Below are 19,949 nucleotides of genomic sequence, written 5' to 3' on the forward strand. Positions count from 1 at the left end.
AAAAAAAAAAAAAAAAAAAAGCAAAACAAAAACAAACAAACAAAAGGACAAAGCAGGGGCTAGAGAGATGGCTCAGTAGTTAAGAGCACTTACTGCTCTTGCAGAGGACCTGGGCTTGGATCCAAGCATCCACATCATGTCTTGAGGGGATCAAAGAATTGTTTCTTCCAAGAATCTGGGAACACTGGGCAAGTGGGGTGAAGAAAGAATGTATGGGCTGGATGAAGGTGTGGGAATGGGTTGCACTATGGCTTTATGTCTTCCAGGTTTAACATATTTACCCCATCTCCATACTAGAAACTGCAGTGGCCTGGTAGCCATGGGAACTACAGAAGAAAAAGCCAGGTGTATGGTTGACAGAGCTATTGAGCTGCTCTAGTAAAAAGAGGAGAAGGATCACAGAATCCTCACTTCCTGAGCTCAACTGATCCTCCTGCCTCAGCCTCCTTCAATGGCTGGGGCATTGATTTTAGCCTACCTAAGGTACATAATATAAGATAAATGTTTAATCTGCAGACAAAATACAGATGAAAGAAAGAGAACAGACAGCCTCAAGAGCAGAAGTTTTGAGCAAACTTGTATCAGTTTATTTACAATTGTAATTTATAAACAGTAACACAAACATCTTTACATTAATATTATGAAAAAAAGTCCCATAGCTGAGATGGTTGAAAAATGAGACTTCAGGACATTTCCAAGAGGGTGTTGAGAAAATGGAAGAAATGAAATACAACAGTTTGGGGGAAGAGTTATAAATATCAAGGTGCAATTTCATGCAAATGTCTTCAACCACTCAAATACACCGTTTTTATTTAGATATCAGGATAGGGTTCTTTTAATTATGTTACCATTTATTCACTTGATTTCCATTAAGCAAATTAAAACACTGGCTACTGGTGGGGTACATCTAGATAATTCTATCAACCAACCCCATAGAGAAAATCTATTACATTTTATGACATGGCAGGTTATATTTACTATTTTTCAAACAGATTTTATAAAAATCATCCCATGGTCCAAAGATGTTCTGAATCTCTCAGCACAGTGACTAATATGGGCCACAGAAATTAATCTGAGCAAGCTGCAAAACAAAGCAGCCCGCTTCCAGTTTTCAGTATAAGAATGAAAAAGTTTCAACTACCGAAATTTTACTGAGAAGACAAAATCAAAAGAAAATATTTAGAAAGTGATAGAAAAACAATGAAAATTTTCTATAGCTCTCTGATTATCTTTTTTAAAAACTGGACATTAGGGTGGTCACAGGTGATCATTTCAAGGAGGATAATCAGTGTGTTCAAAGCCTTCTGAAACAGCCCAGACCAAATGACCCATTTGTAATAAAGACCAATGACATTTTTACAGATACAATTCTGTCCCCCAAATGCTAATTTTAACCTTAACATGCCTACTTACTTCTAGTGCTGTTAACTGTTCCTTAGCAACCCCTGGGATGAGGCTCACTATCTCTGAGGCAATTAGTCTCTGAAAAATTACCTACTGGAGAGAAGATGGGGTGAAGCTGATGCTTCGGGGTCTCACTATGGGCTGTATTTTGAGTTGCTATGATCTCAATCCATCCCATCAAACAGACTTCAATCTTTTTAAGAACAGAAACAGTGAGCTAATTATTAATCTAACCATTTAATTTCTGACAATGCTCATTGTAGTAAAACTCAATGTAGCAATAAATCTTTTCAACTAATTCTATCCCTAAATATCAGTGAAGACATTGCAAATATGTATGTGTACAGTTGTTTTAAAACCTGAAAATGATACATGTCCTTTAAAACAGCTCTTCAAAACAGAACTGCATTCTGTGCCCTTGATCCACAGAGCACAAGGCCAGTGACTTCAAAGTCATTTAATAACTGACCTTTATAATAAATCATTATATAAAACCAAAAATGCAAAAGAAAATTTTTTAAAAAGTGTACCCATCCCGAGATTGATTACAATAATTTGCATTTAGGCCCTCTACTCAGGCACCCCATGAGCAAATCAAAGGTCTCTGGTTAGTATTGAGTCAGGAAATATATTTTCATGTTTCTCTTCGTTGCCTTAATTTCACTTAAATAACTTCTTTTACATTAACTTTCCAAAGCATCCAACACTTTCATGATCTGCTGTTTTATGGCTCTGGTAGCATCTCCTGCATTTGGAATCAAATACCTATGGGGGAAAAGACACATATATGTATTAATACAGAACTTTCCCTTCAGATCTCTGCTGAGATGTCACACGAAGGTAGCAGAGGTGCCGTGCTATGTGCTCCATAAACTTACCTCAGCACATGATCAGAATGTTACTTGAAAATCCAAAAGTCAAAGCCATGAGACGTTTCATATATTGCACAGCTAAGAATCTCTGAACTACTAAGTATGTGTAATGTCCAAAGAAAATGCAGGTAAATCACGTTACTCGCTGTCTAGGACAGATGTGATTTAAGCTGCTACAATTATGATTTGATGACATCCAATTCCAAAGACAATGGCAACTCCAGGACCTACTAGTTTGACCTTAAGTAAAACATTACATTGTCTAAATCAGATTCAAACAATCTCCAGGTTAAGACATTTTGATGATGGAAAATAAAATACCAACTTAACATTCCAAGACAAATTTACTTCCCCACAAATCAGCATTTAATGTAGCATTTGTACAATTCTTTTTCTAAAAAATGATTTTATCTGTGTATATGTATTGTGCACATATGTATCTATGTGCACAGACCAGATGAGTGTGTACCATGTCTTTTTTTTTTAAGATTTATTTATTTATTATATGTAAGTACATTGTAGCTGTCTTCAGACACTCCAGAAGAGGGTGTCAGATCTTGTCACGGATGGTTGTAAGCCACCATGTGGTTGCTGGGATTTGAACTCATGACCTTTAGAAGAGCAGTCAGCACTCTTAACCGCTGAGCCATCTCACCAGCCCACCATGTCTTTTTTGTTTGTTTGTTTTTTGTTTTGTTTTTTCTGTGTAGGCCTGGCTGTCCTAGAACTCACTCTGTTGACCACAATGGCCTTAAACTCAGATCCCCCTGCCTCTGCCTCCCAGTGTAGGATTAAAGGTTTGTGCCACTCGGACCAGCAGGTGTCTTGCAGGTGGGGGTACAACATCTGTGAGCCACTGGACACGGGCTCTGGGTGCTGGGAACTGAGGTCTAGCCCTCACAACAGAGCAGTCTCTAGACTGTTACAGTACTTGGTCTTGTTTTGGTCTTATATTAGTGGGGGTGGGGGTACTCAGGTGGAGTGTGAAGCAGAGCTCGGAGACTCAACTCAGGCTGTCAGGCTTGGTGTTTAACTGCTGGGCCATCTCTCTTGACCTCTAGATTATTCTTAATGACTCTGGTGTGACATTTGCTACAGCATAACTGAAATCACGCACCAGTGTAGAAGCCCACATATGAACATATACTAGAAGATTCCAGGTGACACTGTTATAGGAGCAGAGAACCTCAGTGCCCTCTGCCAACACCCATTCACCAAAAGCAAGGAGCCTGCACTTAATGGGCTGCATTAATTCAGATAATAATAATAATAATAATAATAATAATAATAATAATAATAATAATAAACCTTACCTTTCAATAGCCAAGATTTCTATCCCGGAAGCACTGCTGTTTCCATACTTGAAGGTAATTAGCTCTGGATGTTTTTTTTTCGATGTAATTTTAACTACAGAATTCAGTGCTTGTCGAGATTGGATATAAGCCAGTCCTTTCCTCGAAAGAATCTCCCTTAAGCAGTACATATGTGTGCCGGTAACCAACAGATGACTTGAAAGAAGAGGAAGTTTAAATGAATGGGATTCCAACACACATGCCAGTTCAACGCTCCAATTGTAAAAAATTCAACTTTAAAGAATTATTTTTGAGTTCTCTATGAATATATTTGATAAGCAAGCTATATATTTTTTCATTTAATTTTATGTAAAATTGTTTTATTAACAGATAATACCACACTTTTTTAAGAGTAAAGGTATGTTTTATAATGAGAAGTTGAGTGTAATATGTAAATAATTTTTAACTTTAATGGACTATCCTGCCATTCTCAGAATTTTTGTTGTTGTTGTTGTTGTTGTTGTTGTTCTTTCAAGACAGGGTTTCTCTGTATAGCCTTGGCTGTCCTGGAACTCACTCTGCAGAACAGGCTGGCCTTGACCTCAGAAATCCGCCTGCCTCTGCCTCCCAAGTGCACCACCACTGCCCAGCCATTCTCAGAATTTTTAACAGGATTATATGTATTCAAAACTATTCTCTGCCTAATATCAAAGTCCAGTAGGCAACTGTTGGCTTTCCTTACATATTTTATAATATTCTGCAACTAAATCCTGAAGGCAAAATAGGCACGGATGAAAAACAATTAAGACAGAAAACCTCCAAACTCTTATATCTTAGCTCACTTTTAACATAGCAAACAGTAAGGCAAACTATTAAACATACCTAGAATGGAAAACATTTTGCAAGGTATGGCCTAGACTCATGAAGAGAGAAGCATGCAGGAGAAAAGGGAGAGTCTCATCATACACTTGGTGAGAACAGGTAGGCAGTGCAGGCGGACCCAGAAGAGAAGGGAAACTGTCAAGGCTAACATGGGAACACTGGGAATGCTGGGGATGATCGAATGTCGAGCGAAGCGTCGGCACTGGAGTCCTGTCAAAAATACTCGTACTCTTGGGATGTGTATGCTGAAGCCCTTAGGGTGAGCTGCTCCTGAGTGGCCTGGGTGTGCATTACACTTCTGGGGACTGTGAAGAGGGACCAAGAACCAACATGTCCAGGAGAGGGGCATCAGAGGGTTCAATGTACTAGTCAACGTCCTGTCTCAGGACCTCCAAATTACAAAGTACCTAGGACCTTTAAAAACAGACACTTAACATGAGTTGACAGTGAGAAACTGGGTCTTTTTGCACTTGAATAAAAAAGTCCCTTGCACTTCACTTTTATATTAACTTTGCCCAATTCGAGTTTACTTGTAAAACCATTTTCAAAAGTACCTAGGAAACATATGTCCACTTTCTTTTACTTCTTTACAGGGAAAGTGATGCTTGATGTCTGGCTTGTTGATCCAGGTCTGGATGTTCACAACTTCTTTTCTATCATCATCTGACATGGAAGAGCTGTCGATTTCATCTGGGAGGAAAGAGAAGTTTCAAAGGGCATCAGCACCGCGGACATACTTCTTAGCAACCACAAACTGTTGGTTGTGTTTTGAACATAGGATATGACAGTGAGAAACAAAAGAAGTACTTCAAATCCTACTGGCTCTGTTACAGAGGCATAGGGAAACAATCCTTAAAAAAAAGTGGTTGGCTTCTGAGGAGTGATTGTTAGCAGAGGTTATCCTCTGGCCTCCACAGGCACATGAGCACACACACTGACAGGATACACACAAAAACAAAGGGAGAACAGTCAGAATGACTAAGATTAAAAACTCAGGTGACAGCACAGGCTGGCAAGGATGTGGAGAAAGAGGAACAATCCTCTGTTGTTGATGGGATTGCAAGCTGGTACAACCACTCTGGAAATCAGTCTGGTGGTTCCTTAGAAAATTGGACATAGTACTACCTGAGGACCCAGCAATACTACTCTTGGGTATATACCCAAAAGATGCTCCAACATATAACAAGGACACATGCTCCACTATGTTCATAGCCGCCTTATTTATAATAGCCAGAAAACAGAATTGCCATGTCTCAGGCTAATAATTACAAATGTTCCTCCCTTTGTTTTTGTGTGTATCCTGTCAGTGTGTGTGCTCATGTGCCTGTGGAGGCCAGAGGATAACCTCTGCTAGCAATCACTCCCCAGAAGCCAACCACTTTTTATGTTTTTGAATTTTTACATTTCTGTGTTTTTATTGTTAAATTTTTTTATTTATAAGCAGGTGTGTGTCAGTTTATACCATGTGTAGGACAAAAGAGAACACTGGGTTCCCTAGAGTTGGAATTAAGCAGGTGTAGGCCACCTGCCATGGTTGCTGGGAAACAACCTCAGGTCCTCTGGAAAGGTGGCCAGTGCTCTTAACTGCTGAGCCATTTCTCCAGCCCTATTTACTTTTTACATGTGTGTGCATTCGTGTGCATATGTGTGGGTGTGAGATATAGAGGCAGAGATTCTCTTGTAATAATCAGATCTTTCCTTCCATTATGTATGTCCTGAACTCAAGCTCCCATGCTTGGCAGCAAGCACCCTGACCTGCTGAGCCATCTGGTCTTCCTGCACCCCCCAACCCCGCCCCACTCCACCCCTCTCTACCCCAACCACCTATCCTTTTGAGACAGTGTTTGTCACTGCCCTGCAGCTCACTAGGCTAGCTGGCCATAGACAAACCCCAGGGATCCACTCAGCTCTGCATTCTGGGTGCTGGGATTACCAGCACAGGCCACTCTGCTAATTAGTTTTTATGACAACTTAACTAATTATGAAAGAGAAAACCTCAGTTGAGCAAATGCAAATGCCCCATCAGATTGGCCTGAGCAAGCCTGTGGCGAGTTTTATCGTTGATGATTGATGTGGGCGGGCCAGATTGTTGTATTCGGTTGTTGTACCTCCCCTGGGCTGGTAGTTCTTAGTGCTATAAGCAAGCAGGCTGAGCAAGCCATAAGGAGCAAGGCAGTAAGCAGCATCCTCCATGGCTTCTGCTTCAGTTCCTGCCTCCAGCTTCTGGCTTTGAGTTTCTGCCCTCGGAGGTGGAATGACCTGAGAACTGTAGGATAAAATAAACCCCTTCCTCCCCAAGTTGTTTTGGTCAGAGTGTTTTATCATCGCAGCAACTGAAAACCTAAGTTGGACATCCACCATAGTTAAGTGTTTGATTCTTTGGTGAGACAGGGTTTCTCTGTGTAGCCCTAAGTGTCCACTAAGAATTCACTCTACAGACCAGACTGGCCTTGAACCCAGTGATCCCTGCCTCTGCCTTGGAAGGGCTGGGAGATCAATGTGCTCATCTGCAGAACGCAGGAGCATTCTGCATCTGAGGGAGGGAGACATCGTAAGTATGCCCCAGTCTCTGCAGCTGCCACCCATCTCCCAACACTGCTGCATTCACGCATACTGACACATACAGTTCTAGTTTCCTCCTTTTGCTACGGCCCACTTCCCACGTTATAAGTAAGTGTGTTTGCGGGAAGAGTTAAACAGACCACAGTGGACCCATCCATAATTCATCATCATCACCCTCTTGCTCATGAAGTAAGTTAAAATAATCAGAAGGACAAAGAACTACAAAGCAACAGGAAGATGGCAACAGAGATGAAAAAGGAAAAAGAACAGCTAGAAATACCATATTTACTTCACTGAAAACTTTCTAGCAGTCGCATGTGTAATATTATTGAAGCATCCAACACACTTCTCTTGAGCAATCTTACTGCTAAGAGCTAACTCTCTGGATATACTTTCAAAGTTCATCTTGATATATGCATAAAAATGGAGCCACTCAAAACTGACAAAAAAAAATCAGAAGATTATCAAAGTTGAATCCTAAGACTAGGCAAATAGGTGATTATCCACAATAGAAAAGAGAATAAACTGGACTGGAGAGATGGCTCAGAAGTTAAGAGCACTTGCTGCTCTTCCAGAAGACCTGGGTTCAGTTCCCAGCACCCACATGGCAGCTCATAACTGTCTGTAACTGAAGGGGATCTGATACCCTCACACAGACATAATGGAGACAGAACACCAATGCACATAAAATAAAAATAAATACATCATTTAAAAAAAAAAAAAGAGAATAATCGGGGCTGGAGAGATGGCTCAGCGGGTAAGAGCACTGACTGCTCTTCCAGAGGTCCTGAGTTCAATTCCCAGCAACCACATGGTGCCTCACAACCACCTGTCTGATGCCCTCTTCTGGTGTGTCTGAAGACAGCTACAGTGTACTCACAATAAATAAATAAATAAATAAATAAATAAATAAATAAATAAATAGAATAGTCAGATATATGGGGTATTGCTGAGTGGAAGAACAATGACATTTACATTTACAGTCTTCTCATATTTTTACTAACTTTTTTTTTTACTATATTTTAAACTATTTACTAATATAACCAAAGTTATTTTTTTTTTACTAACAAATTTTTCTTACTCAATATACATGTAAATTATGGTTACTTACATTATTAGGTTGTGGAATTATAAGTAAAAATTATGCATTGATTTTGATTTTTTTAACATAAAAACAATCTTAAGTAAAGAAAATCTCCTAGGTGCTACAGTGCCATCTAGTGGCCTTTTAGGACCTTGGCACCTTCCTGCTAACTCACAACTCTCAGGCAGCAGGTTCAAAGGGATTTAAATATGATCACATGGGCTTAAATACAACTTCCACAAACTGCTTGCTCCTCAGCTGATGACAGTTAGTTGAGGCCTATGCAAAATTTCTGTGTAGATTTCTAATGAACATCATTTACGAATTCTAAAACCAAAGCATTACTAAAAAGTCCTCTGAGGGTCAAACGACCCTGTCACAGGGTTCCCTAAGACCACTGGAAAACACAGATATTTACATTACAATTCATAACTAGCAAAATTACAGTTATGAAGTAGTAAGAAAGTATTTTCTGGTCAGGGATCAGCACAAGCTGAGGAACTGTCAAAGCGTTAGGAAGCGTGAGAACCACTGCCATAGACAATCCCTGCTCTGGAACTTGTCTGTGAAGCATTTCTTTGCTAGTCCCAGGACGACTAGCCCTCAGGGCTGAACAGAGAGTGGAGGTAAGTGTATTATGACTCAACCTGTGTCGTATTCCTCTTCATCGCCAATGCTGAACACAGGCTTCACGCCGCGGTAAGGCTTGCCCACTCTGTCACTGCTGCTCACGTGCCTGTATTAAAACAGTTGTAAGAAGGAGAGGCCACTAAGAAGTAATCAGAGATTTTTAACTACACATCATCTCAATGTTCTAACACAATGTAAACGCTCTTTGCCCTTCACAGAGCACCCACAGCTTTAAGACAACTATATCAAGAAAACTGCAAGAAGATACATGATGTAAGCAAAGATTCATGTGCCATTATATCCAGCCAAGTTAAATAATTTTAATGCTCCTATTTAAGCCAGTGTAAGAGCTTCTGGGCCTGGGGAACTTAGCCCTCTGCTCTTCCCTCATCTGAAATATAGTAATAACAAGGACTCCTTTCACCCTTCAGCATTACTGTGAAAACTAATGCAGCTCTCCTCTCCCCTTTATGAAGCCCTCACAGCACCACCTAGCAAACATGCAATATGAGCTTACTACACAGAACAAACATCTCAAGGATAGGGGGGCTCAAGGCTTCTTTGGTAGCTGCAAGTTTCTCAGAGTTTTTCCTCTATTTTTTATTAGTGCTGCTTCTGTTTTAATCCATACCAAGATTCTACTTCTTTTGCATAAATTAAAATGTTTCAGTAAAATATCGCATAGTTCTGGGGAGGAACTGTCTCCTTCGTAGGATAACTACCCACTACAAAGAAGGCTAGATTTGTTCCTTCTTCAACTAACAGAAAACCATTCAGATTCTTCCATTTTTCAAGAATCTTCATCTTGAAAGAAAAATCACTGTGGGCAGGTGAGATGGCTCAGGGGTTAAGAACACTGGCTGCTCTTCCAGAAGTTCTGAGTTCAATTCCCAGCAGTCACATATGGTGGCTCACAACCATCTACAAAGGTATCTGATGCCTTCTTCTGGCATGCAAGTGTGCATGCAGAGCACTCCTACATTTAAAAAACTACATAAAATTTTTTAAAATCTTCATTTAAGTGGACTTAAATATTTACCCTTACATCAAGCCTCCTTCACGCAAGCGGGCAAACATGGATGCGTTTAGTATGACAGACTCTCTTAGAACTACAAGTCAAGTTAGGCTAGCCTGTACTTAAAATGTTGTTGATTATAACATTTGTAATGCAAAATTATCCTGTAAGCTCCCAAACTATGGTCATCAGGGTTTAGATCTGAAATGTCCCCCAAGACGCCTACAGTGAAGCTCATTCCTGGTGTCGTGCTGTTGGGAAGCGGGTAGAAACGTCAAGAGGCAAGGCTTAATGGAAGGCTTCAAACATTGGGGTATGTTCTCTATGTCTCTGTCTCCCTGTCTCTGTGTGTTGTGAGTGTGTACATGTGCACACCATATGCATCTACATGTGCATATGTGTGCAGAGGCCAGGGGACAGTCTTGGCTATTTTCAAGTACTAACCATGTTACTTTATGGGATAAAGGTCTCTCACTAGACTGGGGATTACCAAGTAGCTAGGCTGGCCATGCAGAGAGTTCCAGGGATCCACCTGCCTTTGCTTCCCTAGGGCTGGGACTAGAAATCATTCCTTCTTTTTTTTAAAAAAAAAAAAATAAGATTTATTTATTCATTATGTATGCAGCATTCTGGCTGCACGTATGCCTGCAAGCCAGAAGAGAGCACCAGATGTCATTATAAATGGTTGTGAAACATCACGTGGATACTGGGAATTGAACTCAGGACCTCTAGAAGAACATCTTAACTTCTGACCCATCTCTCTAGCCTCTGCCCATTTTTTTCTTAATGTAAGTTTCTGGAATTGAATTAGGGTCCTCATGCTTGCAAGGCAAGCATCTTACTAAGATTCTCCCCCACCCTACAGGGAAAAGTTTATATGAACGCTGTGACATTTCTTCAAATTCTCTTAACATAATTCAATGGTGCTTTTTAAATTTACACTTGTTAGTTTGGACTGTTTTTTAAAGGCAGTATAATGATATTTTCAGAAATATCCACAGAAATAGTTTGGAAAATATAGTTTTAACTTGCCATGCTTAGAAATAAACTTGATTTTTTCACACTGCTAATTCAATTATACTTTCAAAACAATATACCTGCATGTAGACTTAAAGAGAAAGTTTAAGAACTTGAGAGAAAAACATAATTAAACTGCCCAGAGGTGAACTCAATGTTCTTATAGAAGGATGACTCACAAGCAGATTATAATTCTCAAAAAGAACAAGTTTCTTTAAAACAGACTAAGGTAAAATTAAATAGTTGTCTTACAATTGCCTTGTGTAGGAACAGTAAAAAAAAATTCAAGTTATTCAACTGATACTTTAAAAATGCTGTTTCCTATCACTGGAAATACTGAAATAATGAAAATAAATCCATAATAAACTCAAAATGGCTGAATTTCTATTCAAAGTATGGCTAGACTCTTTAAAATTATATCTCATTATTTGTGTGTACACAGACTTGCACATGAGTCATGGAGTATTATATGGACGTCAGAGGACTACCGGTGACAGCTGCTTCTCTCTTTCTACCATGTAGGCCCAGGAACCAAATTCAAGGAGTCAGCTCGGCAACAAGTATCTTTACTTGCTCAACCACCTTACCAACTAACTACATGTCCTTTTGTAAATATTCAATTATTGCTACATTAATATCTCAACTTAAGGTGAAGAGAATGTCTGCACGAATATAAACTATAACGCTGCGTGAGGTTATTAAGTTGGCAGGGCTTGTTTGCTTAGCCTAATTTGAAGACTCAGTGTTTTAACCCTTAAATCAAATTTCTGTATCATCCGTCAACCACCATCTTATAGGGGACAGAGGAGAAAATGGATTGGATAGTAGAGACCATGTCTCCCATGATCTCCTTCATGGAAAATCCAAACACAGAACCTAGAACTCTTTCAACAGATTTATATGTGTTAACTCATCAATGTCAATGCATACATCTTAATAAGAAAAATCTGAAAATTCATAACTTTACATAAAGTCCATGTTAAAATTTCAGCGCTGGAGGTGTGGCTCACTGACAAGGAACAAGTATCAGCATGTTCAAGGCCCCTGTTTTAACTCCAGCATCGGGGTCTAACCATGAACTATTTCTGGGCTGGTGCTGTCACTTTCCATAAAGAAGAGACTGGTTGACTATTAGAACACCCAGGCCCCGCTGACTCCCAACTCAGTGGATACTTCACCCCTCACTGCTTCAGAATAAAAACTGCAGGATTTATAAAGTCTCTGGGTCTGAGCATATTTGATTTTCATCTGAGGAACCAGGCAAGAGGAACATGCAAGGGAGAAAACTCAGGCACAAGACAAAAACGGGAAACACAATGTCAGCACGGGACACTCCCATGAGCAGACTGAGAAAGGGGCAGCTCCGCAAGCAGCAGCATCAGAGTCTAGCCAAGTCAGCACGAGGCTCACAGACAGCGTGAGGCATGCTAGAGGGAACAGACGGCTCAGGCGAGCTGCCCTACTCATTGGCTTACCGCTCTGTACATGATCTGTCTGGCCAGGGAAGATTGAAAGACATTCTACAGCAAATCAAGGCAGAAGACAGAACAAAATGATTATAAAAAAATGCAGCAGCCTTAGAAAAGACACAATAAAATCAATTTTCAACCAGTAAATACATTATAAAGAAATTATTTCAATCAATCATCCAAAGCACGAAGGAGAATGAAGAAAAGCAAGTTTTACGTGGTCCTTCACCAGACAAGTCTTCTCATCTTAGAATTTCATCATTAGTCAACCTTAAAAGTAAACGAATGCACTTAGAAACAAAACCTTCCATGCTCACACCACAAAAGTCTGGGAGCTCAGAAGCACTACACAACAATTTCCTTTTTCAGAGCAGATGTAACTTTACTGAGCAAACAAATCCTTCAAGCTTGATCAAATAATTTAATATTTATTACCAGGCTATTTTAGATGAGGCACAATGTTGGGGTTGGTGACGATAATCTATTCATTATCTTTGTCCTTACTAAATAGGACATACTTTTGTATGCGTATGCACTATACTAGAAGGGACATTCAGTTCTTAGAATCAAATGTTTCAGCTGTCCCATGACACTGCAAGGGAGACAGGAGAAGGAAATCAAACCCTAACATATGTTCATGATCAGGCCTGCTCAAAAACAAACTCCACATTTGAATCAGAATCTTTCCGTTTTTGTCACTGTGACACGACATCATCTATAAAGTTCACACTTGAGAACTGTGCCATCAAGTTACACATATCACAAAGTACCTCATCATGTTTTAAGTAAGTCCATGATTTGGGGTTTGGCCATACCCATAGCTATCCTGGGTTGCAGAATGTACTCTATTTTATCATAATATACTCAGAGCAAATGGCAAAACACTCTTAAATTTGCTTGCCAGTTGTTCACCATGTCCCTTTTTTTAATTCATGGGAAAATGCATTTGTTTATATTTTTAAACAAATTCCTCTAAGATGTGAACTTGGTAAAGTGGGATTCTGTTGTATTGAGCACGGCCAAATCATCTAGGCTTTAAATCTTGAAGCACAAGTCCTTGCTGTGAAGTAACTGCTGGCTGGGAGGCGGCTGCTGCTCTAGGAACTAGGAGCACAGGACATCACCTTCTTGTAATGAATGGGGTGAGGGACAAACTCAGATGCGCCTTCCTCTGAGGACAGGAAAAGATCTGCAGAACAAACACGAGCAGCCTGCAGCCTGCAGCCTGCAGTCGTGAGGATGTGGTTAGATCTCACAGATGTGGGACCCCCTTCTACAGCACTCCAGCTACAGTCTATTACAAAAGACTTCTTCAGTTGAATTACTCATCAGAAGTTCACACTGTATAAGAAACTCACCGGTCCACAGGAGTTGATGTATTCTCAATAAAACTGATGACCTTTTCCCTAACATTAACGGATTTTGTCTTTAAAGCCACAGTCATTTTATTGACAAGGGACTTCATCCCTCTATCATTTGAGCCATTACAAGATTCACCCTGAAAAACAAGAACATAGATGAACCACTCTCTACATAATTAATGCATATATGTCTGCTAAAAGTTACCTACACTATAGACAGAATTATATCCCCACCAAATTCCAGTGCTGAAGTATTAAAATTCAGTGTATCTCAGAATGCCGCTGTGTCTGAACAAAGGACTAATAAAGAAATAATTGCCATTACATTAGGTCAAGGTAAATTCAATTCTATTTACTGGGGGAGGGTGTACATTTTCATAATTTCAAGTATGTGTAGATGTTCACCTTTTTACCCTACCCTTATATGGCCTTTATTCTATACACACATATCTATGTCTCTCCTCTTGTAAAGAGTGGGTTAGAGGATGGGGAGCTGGGGTAATTAGGACATTCTGAGTTTGGGTCCCGAAGACCCACGTAAAATTGAAGCACAGCAGTAGGAATCAGTAATCCCAGCATGGGGACAGGGAAGGCAGGGCCCACAGGAGGATGCCTGTCTTAGACCACCCAATCTATCTGAACTGGCCAGCTGCAGGGGCAGTAACAGGCCCTGTCTTAAAAACAGTAAAGTACACAATGACTGAGAAAGACAAATGTCAACCTCTAGCCTAGCACGCACATGTGAAGCAGTGTTTGTAACAGAAAAAGGTGGAAAGCAATGTAAGTATTTAGAAACAGGGTATTAACCAAATAAATGGGAACACACACAATAGGATATTATCTAGTTTTCTTGTATACCTAGAGGATCAAGGTAAAAGCAAATTCTCAGAGAAGCCTTATCTGCAAATAATGTAACAATGATGTTAAACCATCATTAACCTCCAGAAGATGAACCTCTACACATCTACAGTGTACTATCATGCATATTCTTGCTCTCCTGGTCCTCAGGCCCTCCTGAGGAGAAACATTCTCATTTTATTGCACAGGTGGAAAAACCACAGCTGAACGGTCTTACTGGAAATCATTAAAGGGGGAAGTTGTTCAGATGAGCTCCGAACTAAGTCCAAATGAGTAACTGTCACCCTGCACAGCAGTTTTCTGTCTCTGTTGTACAGAGTAAACATTGGTACATGACTACTGTTTGTTAACAAATTGATGTAATGACATCAACTCAACTGTCAAGACTTTTTGTGGAGATGAACTTACTCCCTATAGCAAAATCTCAGTTATTCACATCACATCATTAAACATCAAATATACCAGGCTGGCCAACTTTTTACTTTCTCTACCTGCATCATCATGCCCTTAACCTTACAATAATGATTCCTCATTGCATACTAAGTATTTCTGACATCTTTTCGGTTATGTTAGGGTTAAAGGAGTTAAGCATATATTTTGAAATTGATCCAGCATGTTGCACACGTGTACTTACATCGGCAGAACTGATGCTGCCCCTTGACCCTGAGGTACTGGCAATCCAATGGCCATATCCGCTTTCTGGTCCCTCCACGTTTATGTCTGCCAGGTGCTGCTGTAGAGCTGAGAGTAAACAAGACAAACAAAACAAAAGCTGGAACTCTCTGCAGCTTTTGAGAAGACTCTCTGCAGAGACCAAAATACCAGAGAAGTGTAACAAACACATCACAGCTAAATGAAAATGGATCAAGGACATAATCACTACATGTGTTGTTCTGCAACCCCACTGAGAACTCCAGGCCACAGCAAACCTTTTCCACCTGTCTGAAGCCCCCTTCAGGGTCCCCAGAGAGATGACTTTAAGTACTAACAGATAATGTGTCAGAATTTCAAAACATGGAAAATTCACAGAAAAGCTGGGAGACAGCAATCTTTTCCCATAACAACATAGACTTGAGCATTAATGAGAGAAAGATTAATGGAGAGAAAAAGAAAAGTTACAGTTTTAAAAAGCTGTCTAGAACTCTAGACCGTGGCCATGGTGACACACACTAATGATCAGCTCTCAGGGACCCCAGAGTGGAAGAGCACAAGCCTGAGTCATCTGGAATACCTGGGCCAGGGCAGCTGAGGCTAGAGACAGAGCAAGCAACCTTACTTTCTTTTTAACTCGAGTATACATTATAAAATAATGCTTTTTTCTGAACATTCTTGAGAATTATATGACTAATAAGCAGCTTTTGTATTGTGTTTTCAGATTTCTAATAATAACAGACAAGGAATCAACACTTGTTTAACAATATCTTTTTTTTTTTTTTTTTTTTTTTTTTTTTTTTTTTTGGACAGGATTTAACTATATAGCCCTTGCTGGCCTCAAACTCAGAGATCCACCTACCTCTGATTTTGAAATGCTGTCCTGAAAGGTGTCCAACCTTGCATGGCATCAATGTAGTTTTAAAGTGTTCTTGGTTTGGAGTTGCTTTTGTTTTTGTTTTTGTTTTGTTTGTTTTGAGACAGTCTCATTTTTCCCGACATGGTCCCAAATTTGCTAGGTAGTGGAGAAGGACTTTAAACTCCTGATCCTATCCCCACCTCCAGAGAGCTGGGATTATAGATGGACAGGGGAGTAAATCCAAGGGCCTTGTGCATGCACTCCAAATACTGAGCTAGACCCCCCCACACACACACATACTCACACATAGACACACACACACATACTCACATACACACACACACACACACATACTCACACATAGACACACAGACACAGACACACATACTTACATACACAAACACATACACACACACACACACTCACACACATACTCATACACAGACACACACACATACTCACACACAGACACACACACACACACATACTCATACACAAACACACAGACACACATACACACACATACACACACATACACACACATACACACACACACACACCTCTTGTTGTTGTTGTTGTTGATGGTGGTTGAGCTTGTCTGAGGTCTGGGCAGGACACTCTTGTTCGTCTTTTGTTTTTGAGGTGGGGTTTTGCTATATAGCTTGGGCTGGCCTAGAACTCACCATGGAGTACAGCCAATTGGCCCTCAAACTCCTGGTCCTCTTAAAAGGCTGAGGCAGGAGGATTAGGGTTAGAGGACGAGCTCAGTGGTAAAATACTTCCTTTGCATGTATGAGCCCCTGCTTTCAATCCCAAGCACCTTACAAAATATAAACAAAGAAGTTTTGAAATAGAAGCTGAATAAAATAAGCACAATTATTTATCTACCTAGTCTGTATTCACTCCTCTTACTTGTCCTTGTTCTTTGTTATCTATATGTTCTACTTGCCTTCGCTTTTCTGACAATACTAAATGACCGGAGACAAAAGGTACACATTAACCAGTTTCACAACACTAAATCAGCTCGCTGGTAACCACTTTATTTTTTGTCTGAAAAGTAGACAAAAATAAATTAATGCATTATAGGCTTACCCATAAATCCTCCACTGGCGATACTAACATATTCTTTGTTTTTCTGTAACAAAAGACAAAATTTAAGTTACTGCAAAATGCAGTCTAGTTAAAGCTCCATATAGTCCTAAAGCATTGGCAAACACAATAGTTACATATTAAATTTCTAGCATATCACGTTTCCTTGACAATATGGACTTTGGCACAGAGAACTGTACATGTATTGATCTTACACGTCACAGGGGTTGGAACTTGGTCCAGAGGAGGAAGCAGCTTTATGGCTATCAAGACTGTGTTTTTATTTGTGTTACAGTCTCCACAGTACAAAAGTCAAACAAAATTCAATGAAATTATACTTTAGAATTTAATTAAAGTAGGTTTCTAAAGTTTCAAATATTTTTTACTCTTTACTAGAAAGAATATTAAAATATCACAGTTGGTTATTAAGAAAATGCCAAAATAACCATTTTGTAAACTACTAAAAGCTTAAAGTCAGATGTGTTGCTTTTAAGGCTGAGTCTTCAGATCTCAAATCCAACTCTAGCCTGGTCTACATACGAGAAAAAACAAGCAAACAAACAACAATAACACACTAGGGCCAGAAACATGCCTCAGCAAGTAAAGGCATTTGTCACCAAGCCTGATGACTTAACTTTGGTTCTCAGGACCCACATGGTGGAAGGAGAGAACCAACCCCTCCCAAGCTGCCCTCTGTTCCACTGTGGGATGTGTCCTGCAAGTATGTGCACGCTTGGGCACACATATAATATGTTAATTAAAATATCATGTTTTAATTACAAAATAAAAATACATAATGGATCTAAATAATGGTGATCCAGGGACAAATGGACAAAGAAATGACATCAGGTGAACATAAGGAGCAAAATTATAAACATGGGAAACTGCACAGACCATTAACTGGATGCTTTTATTAGTTGTTTTTATAGAGAGCCATCAGGGGCTAAGACATTGAGGCAGAGGGTCAGACTGCATAAAATCACCAATTCAAGTTAGCTGTGCTAAAGAGAACCAGCTCATGTCACAGGTAACAGATATGTATATGCATATATGTATGAATATATATGTGTCATGAGTAATGGGTGTGTGTGTGTATGTGTGTGTGTGTATAAAATTAAAACAAGTAAAAGAATCAAAATAAATCATATAGCTATTAAAAGCTCTTGAACATGAAGCGACAAAGATTAATACAACAGAGTAATCTACGAATACATCCTGAGCACAGAGAAATCCAGTTTATTAAGAAAACTCATCGACAAAGTGATAGATGGCACAGGAATTTTCCTACCTCACTTCCTACACAAAAATAGGTTCCATATGGTTTATAACTTAAAATTAAAATAGTATCATATGAGCATGTAAGAAAAATATTGAGAAAAAGATTTTTCTTAATAAGATCTAAAATAAAGGAGCTTACCAAATATATGGATACATGGATATAAAAGTAAAAGAACATCAGATGTGGATTTCTTCAAGTTGTCAGCAATAGCCAAACCAGACGGACTAATGAACATGAGCATACCTGTAAGAAGTGTGCGAGGACCATGTTCATGTACATGTCTTCCTCCTCCCGGCCACTGCCCATAAAGCAGAGGTGCTCCCCACCAGCTATGGAGCCAGACTCGATGGACTGTTTCTGTGCTTCTAGCAAGGACTTTACTGACTGTGCAAACTCAGATGGATTCTGGAGCATCTAGGTAATTTTTAAAAATTAGAAACTTGGCAAGCATGTATTTGTAAAACAGGAAACTACTTCCATGCAAATTATCAACATTAAAAACCAAGCATTAAAGGAGTGGAAAAATGGAAAGGCTTAAATAAGTAAAATTCCAGGAATATGTTTATGCATATATTGAAACAAAGGCTGATAAAAAACACTGCTCAATCAGAGGGAAGAACTGTTTCATGTGGAACAATGCCCAGCTACAGTAGTCCTGAGTCATGATGACAGAGTTCAGTTCCGAACAGAGGACGTAACAAGGACACATCCAAACAGTTCTGTTTTTCAGTTTCCTCTTACAAGGCAGCCCATGTATTTCTTAGAAGACAGCAGAAACAGTAGAGACCATCTAGTTACCATTTACTTTAGGTATTGGTAAAGCAAAAATCAAAACCCATTCCTTATCTTCAATGAAGTAAGTACACCATTAACTACAAAAATTCCAAGCTATCATTACTAAAATCCCAGACAAAGTACAGCAAAAATCCAGTAGAAAAATGGGCAGATCAGAGAGAAGAGCAATTTATTAGTTTTGAAGATTATTATATCTGAGTAACTGCATGTATGTATATGTGCTAATATGGGCAGCTGCTTATGGAGGCCAGAAGAGGGATCAGAGCCCTTGGAACTGGAGTTACAGGCTGTTGTGAGCTGTCACGTGGGTGCTGAGAAACAAACTCAGGTCCTCTTCAAGACCAGCATGTGCACTTAACCTCTTAGCCATCTCTCCACCCAAAGGAAAAGCAACTTTAAGAAGAGAGAAAAAAATGTGTTTGCGCCTTGCTTGATTATCTCTATTTTCAGTCTATTCTAGAAAACAAACAAACAAACAAACAAACAAACAAAAAAAACCATGACTGGTAATGCCCCAAAATGCTGTTGACAGAGAGCATATACATATCTAGTATTGAGGTATAAGAATCTTCAGGTTATTTAAAGAGCAATACCATTTGTATATCCATATCCCCCAACCCAAGTATTCTACTTTAAAGAGTCTACTTTACAGAACTATTTGGAAAACTACACAAAACATAGTTTTCATCAGCAGCTTCATAACAAAAACTGAAAATAAGCTAAATACACATTCTCCAAACAGCACACTCTGGTTGGACCTGCACCATGGCCCTCTGTGAAACACTAAAGGAAACATATTTAAGCAGAAAGGTCCCAAGAAACCATTAAGC

At 39.5% G+C, this 19,949-nt stretch overlaps 1 protein-coding gene across 4 annotated transcripts in view; it reads right to left on the minus strand.

The window, feature by feature from the left end:
- Positions 1-564: 564 nt before the first annotated feature.
- The window catches only part of Tbc1d23 (TBC1 domain family member 23), a 55,574-nt gene continuing 36,189 nt past the window's right edge, over positions 565-19,949 (minus strand). For 3 of the 4 annotated variants that reach the window (XM_031364140.1, XM_031364142.1, XM_031364143.1), the window contains 9 exons: positions 18,568-18,738; positions 17,049-17,091; positions 15,081-15,187; positions 13,586-13,725; positions 12,234-12,278; positions 8,744-8,832; positions 5,005-5,140; positions 3,590-3,784; positions 570-2,169 (listed from right to left, as the gene is read on the minus strand). In XM_031364140.1, the coding sequence (XP_031220000.1) occupies positions 2,088-2,169; positions 3,590-3,784; positions 5,005-5,140; positions 8,744-8,832; positions 12,234-12,278; positions 13,586-13,725; positions 15,081-15,187; positions 17,049-17,091; positions 18,568-18,738 (1,008 nt within the window). In that variant the 3' untranslated portion in view covers positions 570-2,087. Of the gene's footprint in view, positions 2,170-3,589; positions 3,785-5,004; positions 5,141-8,743; positions 8,833-12,233; positions 12,279-13,585; positions 13,726-15,080; positions 15,188-17,048; positions 17,092-18,567; positions 18,739-19,949 lie in introns of all 4 variants that reach the window. The other variant, XM_031364141.1, reaches the window with a different exon arrangement.

The sequence above is a fragment of the Mastomys coucha genome, unplaced genomic scaffold (assembly GCF_008632895.1).
Source record: "Mastomys coucha isolate ucsf_1 unplaced genomic scaffold, UCSF_Mcou_1 pScaffold12, whole genome shotgun sequence".
Classification (NCBI taxonomy): domain Eukaryota; kingdom Metazoa; phylum Chordata; class Mammalia; order Rodentia; family Muridae; genus Mastomys; species Mastomys coucha.